This window comes from Scomber scombrus, chromosome 8 (genome assembly GCF_963691925.1).
Source record: "Scomber scombrus chromosome 8, fScoSco1.1, whole genome shotgun sequence".
Lineage (NCBI taxonomy): Eukaryota > Metazoa > Chordata > Actinopteri > Scombriformes > Scombridae > Scomber > Scomber scombrus.
Window position 1 is genome coordinate 6,675,416 of NC_084977.1, and position 7,803 is coordinate 6,683,218.

Genomic DNA, 7,803 nt, shown 5'->3' on the forward strand with positions numbered 1-7,803 from the left:
TGAATCTTAGTTTTTCTCTTTCTAATTGTAGGAGGTCACACATGAGCACACTGAATCAGATACTTTTGAGTTATTTAAGAGAAGCTAAACTCAAACGTGCCACATCAGCAGTTATGAATTCACTTCAGTCCATGCTGGCTGTGCGACCCTCCTTGGTGTAAATCTGTGCCTCCGTTGTTTTATTGTCACCATTGCACCTACATGTTTCATTCCACCCCGTTAATCACCTCACCGCTAACCCGTCTCATCTCTCAACCATGGTTAGATCTATTAACCCCAGTACTGGCCTGCTTATAGATTTAAATAACAATGCAACTAATCATTACCTCATTTTATTGTATTTCACTGCTGTATAAATAAACTCTCATCAAATAATGCTGTAGCATCACAATAGGGAATAAAAATGCATGTCTCTCTGAATTATCCAGTAGCATGTATCACTGCAAGTAGTGTAAAATCACTAACAAAGTGAAACTATCTGGATTTAGACCCAATATGATGTCATACATTGGACATTTCATCATTTCTTTATTTAAATCCGTGATTAACTCACTAACTGTAGATAACAACGAATATTGTCTTTGTTAATAATGTACTAACATGTCTGATGTCCTATTTGAAGCCCTAAAAACTGTGTTTTGGATGTGCTGTATGATCCTAGTTGTCCTAATGCAGCCTAGTTTGAGTAGAGTAAAAGCAAGGAGAATATGCATCCTGAATAATCTCACAATTGCAGGACATAACAGCCCAACAGAATAATGTCAGTGCTTATATCATACTAAAATGTACACTTTGTTTTTTAATAACATCATAAAATTCACCGTAGGATGAAAGTTAGTAGAAATTATATAGCTCCTTTTGGCTGTGACATCTTATAATAAAACAAAATATTTACTGGGTTTTTTGCCAACAGGATCAATTTTGCCACAATGTGTAATGCTTAAAGGGGACTTATTTTGCCTTTCCTCATTTCCAGTCATATTTATAATGTTACAATGTCAGATGTTCATATTAAATGCGACCAAAGTGTTAAATAATGAGGTTAACATATGTAAAAGTAATCTCTGTGAGCAGAAAGCACCGGCTTCAGGCTGATTTGAATGCTGTTTCCAATTTTTTCTACTTTCAGCCCAAGCTGACGTCAGCTTGTGACAGATTTCCTTATATGGTCATTTGCTCCACGCAGAGCATGCAAGTTCACGCCACTCCACAAACATTATGGCCTTTTTCCATTGTTTTGAGGGTAGTCAAGCGAGTCAAAACTTGGGTCTAGCTAGCAAACTGTGAGTGTTTTTCCATTACATAGCAGGGCAAAGTAAAAAAAGAAGTTTACCTGTTGGGGGTGTGCTGGTCTTCTGCAGCTCTTCATCAAACATCATCATCACTGTAGCTGTTGCTGCTCGTACTGTAACTCCCAGCATTATTTCTAACCGATCCACGGAACAAAGAGCTGCAGATGTCCCCATGTTGTTGTGTCGACCAATTTTTAGGGCTGCTTACAAACCTCCGCTAATTCGGCGAGGAACGTGTTCTTTACAATAAAAGTCTCCCATTATTTAGTAATTTAAAAGCTTTTATTAGGCAGTAAAGCAGAAAATGTTTGGTTTGCAACTGATATGGCTGCCTCTCAACAAGCTTCCACAGAGCTGGCCAGTCAGAAAAAAGCTGGCTCATCCGGAGGGGTCTTTAAAGAGACAGCAGCTAAGACTGCCTGTTAAGAGACAGAGGCTGAACTGAGGCGCTGCATAAATGGCCGGTGTAGGATACATTTTTTGAACTGAATCATACAAAGCTACTCTAGTGGAGTCAAAAAATACAAATATAAACTGGAAATAAGTAAATAGGTTCCCTTTAATGTTGTTCTGCAGACAGCCAGTAGAGGGCAGCAGGTTTCTTTTAAAGCTTGTGTGATATGTTATGAAAGTAGTATGTTTATTCAAGAAAAGCAGAAATCACTATAAACCCTTCACTGGTTTGTCCTCTAAAATCACTCACCTTGAACACAACCACTATACGGTGGCACAATAACACTGAAATTATAGCATGTATCATACAGTATGTCTTCACAATATATTTCCAATGTAAATGATAATGTACATTTTCAATGAATTTCCTTTGGTCAAACTGATCATATTACCAAAGTTAAATATATAAAAACTGTAAGCTATTTTGCTATTTAACTTATGATTTTATGACCATCTGTTTTTGGCTTATTGCTTAACCCCTCTGCTTTCCCAACCACTCTCCAAAAAGCCTAACAATACCAGCAACACCATCACCCAGAACCGGGTTTACTGAGTTTCAGTCTAAAGCAACCAAACGCTCCATGCAGTACTGTCCAGTGGCCCTGCTCAACCAGCCTTTCTTTGACCACGGTGCTGCAGCCCTAGGCTTTTTAACCCTCAGTGTTTGTGCTGATATGGCCTTGGTGGCCAATAATTGGGTTTGAGGGCTCAGCACCGTGTCAGGCTATGGTCCAGCAAGGTTTCTGTGCAGACTTGTAGAGACTAACATCGAGGTATATATGGATGCTAACATTTTTCTCCCTCCAGTCCACTAACGGAATGTTGTTTTTTGCTTTCGCAGACAGTTTCTTGATTCGGACATGCCTAGGTATATTATTTTGCCTCTCTTCTCATGCTCTTAAGTTACAAAAACACCTCATCTTTCAAACGTCCTCTACACCCTGTCATTCCTAGTCAGCCTCTAGTGATTTTGTTTCCCCTCTCTCCTACTACTGTATGCCATTACCGTCAGCTCTTCATCTGTGCCTCTTTGTTTTCCCCCCTCATGTGAAGTGAGGGATGTGGTTCTGCATGTCCCCGCTTCTCTTGCTGCGCTGGGTGTTTGTTTGAGGCTGTTATCAGGCTGCGGTTTATGATGGACAGGGTCTGCATGGCTCGCTTTGCTTCACGTGTCTCTGCTGGAGGTGTCGTGGGGCCAGCGTAACAAGGCAGTTGCTGCAGGAACTGTCTTATAAAGGTCGAATGCAGAAAGAGTATAGAAAGTATAGAAAGTGGTCACATTGGAAAAAAAAGAGAAAGTGTTGCCAATATTGAACAAAAAGGTTTTCTCTGTACTCTTGTTGTTAATATTTAATTGTGTGCTAATTTGACCAACATGATTGTACTCCATATGAGTTACAGGGTTGGAAATGAACGAAGTCATTGCAAGTAAGAGGTATTAGTACAACATGCCAGTAGTGGGTGGTAGTGATCCATTATTACAACGGTTCAACTGTCCTCCCACTTTCTTCTCTCCATGCTATTTATTATTTTCATACGCTTGGCTTTTTCAGTGAAGCAATACTTTGAATCCATGGATACACTCTAGTTAATTACCTTTAATCCCAAGAGACATAGAGTATTTTTCAACACAGCTACAGAATATTAACGGGAACACTAGTCATCAAGTGCTGTAATATCGATCAAATCATTTACAGTACCCCTTCTGGCACGCTATTCAAAATGTAGCAATTAAAATGTAATCCAGTGAACCATTACCTCAGCAGTAGCACTTTGCCCAAAATCGCTGCAATGTTGTGAATATTTTTAAATCTTGCTTGTACCACATTGAAACTCCTGCCAAAACCCAGAAACAAACGGTTCCTCACATGTCACGCCAGCGAGCATGACTTCAATCCTGGCTCCCGCAATTTTTTTAGGAGGTAGTAAAACGCAGAAAAGCACATGTCGGCGTAGCGCAAAGAGGAAATTGCTTCCTTGTAGTGTAAGCAAACAGGTTTCTACTACTGGGAAAGAAGTGTGCGCGAGTGCGTGTGTGTGTGCGTGTGTGTGTGATGTGCGAATACGTATGTGTTAACGCGCTTGCTAATTGTTTAAAAAAAACAGGCCATCTCTGCTGCTCAATATACTCGAGTCTCACAAGAGCAGCGAGTTCTCTTTACCACTCTACTCTCAGTACTGTTTGTTTTCTTCTGGGTGACACATTGTTCACTTTCCCACTTTCCCACAAGGTCACTTCAGTCCAAGGCCACTGGGCCCAACATCTGAACCTCATGAAGAGTCCATTCAGCCTTGTTTTTATGGCTTACAGAAACATTTAGTTTCCCTTTACAATTCTTGCTCGGATTATCCTTTTTAGATTTAAGGCTGCAACCGGGCCGCGGGCCAGAAGAATAACTGGTTTCAGTGTGTGATTATTTCCCCTTGAGGCAAAAAAAAAAAAGGGGGGGGGGGGAGTGTACATTAACGTATGGAGTAAATCAGAGGCCTAACAGAACGCAGTATTGTTTTTGCTTGAGGAATGGTCATGTACTGTTATTTGACCTTTTCAACGGTAGAGCAGGATGAGAAGTCGATCTCAACCGTCTCTTACGGGTGAGCTTGTACCATCATAGCAGTGTTTACATAAGGCACAGATGAGATAACAGTGTGGAGGGGAAAAAAAAAAGACAAACACCATCCCAGCCACACAAAGCAAGCGCACGACCACAACATACTTTTCCTGACTCTCACTTCTTTTCCTTTTTTTTTTTATTCTTTTGCCGATTTCTTCTTTCTCACAGCATTTCCTTGGGAGTTGACCATAGGTATTTCACAGCCCTATCCCTCATTTCATCTGGCTGTCTCTCACCCCCAACCCCCCCCCCCCCCCCTCCTCTAGCCCCCACCCTCCCCTTCCTTTTTTTTCTATACTAATAGTCATCTCTGCTCTCTTTGCTTTTTTTTGGTGGTGTTTTGTACAAGGCAGAGCATCAATGTCAGCCTGTTGCATGCAAACAGGTTTCATTTGTACTTTTGTTGCATTTAGAACTTGAGAAATACTAACTGCAATGTTTAAATACTGCACAGTGCAAATAATAGTAGTAATTTATTGTAATCCTAGTGTATCAATAGAAACTTTAGTGCACATCTTTCTGTGTGTTAAATATTTTTGATTATTGAAGTAATTATTTTGGAATTACAGTGTAGAATTGTCTGCAGCATGAGTTCAGCTCTGACTGCTAATTAGTTGATGTTTTTTGAGGTAGAAAGACTTCAACTTCGCCATTTAATGAATTTTTTCGGCTTCTCGGACCACCTCAGGACCTTCTATCGCTTCGAGACTGCTTGGGACAGCTCCATGCACAACTCCCTGCTACTTAACCGAGTCACTCCATACGGGGAGAAGATCTACATGACCCTCTCAGCCTACGTAGAGGTGCAGTACAGTGGCTGGATTCATGAGATAGTTGTGAGAGTATCAGAGGGGATATGTGAGTGGCTTTATGTCAGAAATCATTCCTGTTTTATCAATCACAGATGGAGAACTGCACCCAGCCCGCAGTCATAACCAAAGATATCTGCATGGTGTTTTACTCCCGGGACACAAAGCTCTCAGCCTCACGCTCTATCCGCAACCTTTTTGGTACTGGAAGCCTGAGAGCGGCAGATGGGTGAGTTTTAAAATTTTAAAACCATCAAAACATCTTGCGGCTCCTGCATCCTCTCTGCTGATACTGAGCTGTTTTTTTTTCTTCTATTTCTAGAAACCGTGTCACAGGAGTTTATGAAGTCAGTCTGTGTCACCTGGCGGATGCAGGAAGCCCAGGTAAGAGTCAAGACAATGTTATCATTTTACATTCAACTCACTTCTGGAACATTTTCTAATCCTGCACCCGTTCCAACCCAGGTATGCAGAGGAGGCGTAGGCGGGTGCTGGACACCTCAGTGGCCTATGTCCGTGGAGAGGAGAACCTGGCTGGGTGGAGGCCTCGCAGCGACAGCCTCATTCTGGACCACCAGTGGGAGCTGGAGAAACTCAGCCTCCTTCAAGATGTGAGGAGCATCATTTACTTTTCTAGTGCACACATTTACAGTTGTTAACACATAAAGTTCTTTAATGGAAAGACCTAGAAAGAAAAGATTATCATGGGACCAGATTTTAAATTTAAGCAAGAGAAGTTGTCTGTGGTCAGTAATTGTGATGCTTTCCTCCACACTCTCAGGTGGAGAAGACCAAACATTACCTCCTGCTGAGGGAGAAACTGGAGTCCACCCTGCTCATGGGGCAGGACGCCCTGCAGACCTGTGTCACTGACGATCTGAGTGAGACCCCTCAGCCCCCAGAAGTGGACCAGGAGGTCAGCTCCAGCTCCGAAATCACCACCGAGAGGCAGAGGGAGCTTGCTGCCAAGGTAAGCTGAATTACTCACAGAATACTGAACTTCAGCTTGACTTTTGTGTACCATCTACTTTATGTTGTTGCATGTGCACTTCTAAGAAGACATTTTAATGCTCTTTTCTCCTTTCTCTACACACAGTGTTTGCGGCTGCTCACTCACTCCTTCAACAGAGAGTACAGCCATGTGTGCATCAGCGCCAGTGAAAGCAAGGTAGTGTTTTAAAGACTCACATTTAAACTTACATATGAAGGATAACATCGTTTTTTGTTGATTGGTTCTTCACAGTTGAGGCAACATACATGTGTGTGTGTTTATGTGTGTCACAGATCTCAGAGATGTCCGTCACAACGCTGAGAGACTCCACTTCAATCACAGCTCTTAACACAATCACACCCTCTTCCACATGCCCTTCCCTGGTGGAGGGTTGCTATGGCAATGCTGATCTCAGGTCAGTCCTAAAACGTACCTGTCTGCTTATTGTTATGTATTAATTGTCATCATTAGTAGGCACTTTAGACTTAGAATAAAATGATATGAAGCAGTAAGGATGGTGATGTAGTTGCTTGCTCATTCATTGCAAAGTACTTCAGTCACACAGTGTAAGGAGCTTTGCATAATATTATACTCTGCCTTCTGTACTGTAGACCTCCTACGCCTCGCTCTCGGGCCGTCAGCCCCGGTCCTGACACACAGCAGGTGGACACAGACGGCAAAAAGTCCAACGGCGGAGTCTCTGAAGGCAAGCCTCAGACCCGCAGATATGTTCCTGATATCCAGGAGATTAGAGTCAGGTGAGTTTACTGCAGTAGCTGTAAAATAATTCATTACTCTGAGCCGTGGAAATATCTGTCCTAATCTCACGTGTGGTAATATTTTGTCTGTTTCTCCATAGCCCCATTGTGTCCAAGAAGGGTTACTTGCATTTCTTGGAGCCACACACCAACGGATGGGTGAAGCGCTACGTAGTGGTGCGGCGGCCGTACGTCTACATCTACAACTCAGAGAGAGACAGTGTGGAGCGGGCTATTCTCAATCTCTCCTCAGCCCAGGTTGAGTACAGCGAGGACCAGCAGGCAATGCTGAAGGTAGGTGATTTTATCAAGCTTCCTGCTCTCTCTTATTGGTTAAAACATCAGGCGTGATATAAGAAGCTTTTTTTCCCCCTTTCCCAACAGACCCCAAACACATTCGCTGTGTGTACAGAACATCGTGGAATATTGCTTCAAGCCAATAACGACAAAGACATGCACGACTGGCTGTACGCGTTTAATCCTCTCCTTGCCGGGACTATCAGGTAAAAAACTCATTCGACAGCTCAATTTAAAGAGCACAGTTAAAAACGTTTTGATATTAACGCATTTTCTCTCCCGCCGCCTCTCAGGTCAAAGCTGTCGAGAAGACGAGCCGGACAGATGAGGATGTGAACAAATCTCACGAGAGTTGAAAGACAAAACGAAAAAGACTTAAAGATGTAAATAGGTCCCTGTCCTTATCCCTCCTCCCCTTGTGCTGAGCCCTCCCCCCCTCCCACCTCCCAACCACCACAGTCACCAACAACCATCTTTACCCTGTACGTCCTCAGTTTATCACTAGTGTCCTCAGCACCTAAAGAGCGCCCATTTTCGTGTCATGCCTTTGCTGCGGTGTGAGTCTCGTAGTCTTGAAGAGCCTCTTCA

The 7,803-nt window shown here is 42.7% G+C and overlaps 1 protein-coding gene across 1 annotated transcript in view; it reads left to right on the plus strand.

Moving 5' to 3' along the window:
* The window catches only part of kif1aa (kinesin family member 1Aa), a 34,955-nt gene extending 27,313 nt beyond the window's left edge, over positions 1-7,642 (plus strand). Inside the window, exons 36-46 of the mRNA XM_062424584.1 lie at positions 5,049-5,163; positions 5,265-5,398; positions 5,492-5,553; positions 5,635-5,780; positions 5,951-6,139; positions 6,266-6,337; positions 6,454-6,575; positions 6,772-6,918; positions 7,020-7,212; positions 7,303-7,421; positions 7,509-7,642. Of these exons, the coding sequence (XP_062280568.1) occupies positions 5,049-5,163; positions 5,265-5,398; positions 5,492-5,553; positions 5,635-5,780; positions 5,951-6,139; positions 6,266-6,337; positions 6,454-6,575; positions 6,772-6,918; positions 7,020-7,212; positions 7,303-7,421; positions 7,509-7,551 (1,342 nt within the window). The 3' untranslated portion in view covers positions 7,552-7,642. The remainder of the gene's footprint in view (positions 1-5,048; positions 5,164-5,264; positions 5,399-5,491; positions 5,554-5,634; positions 5,781-5,950; positions 6,140-6,265; positions 6,338-6,453; positions 6,576-6,771; positions 6,919-7,019; positions 7,213-7,302; positions 7,422-7,508) is intronic.
* The last annotated feature ends 161 nt before the right edge of the window (positions 7,643-7,803 follow it).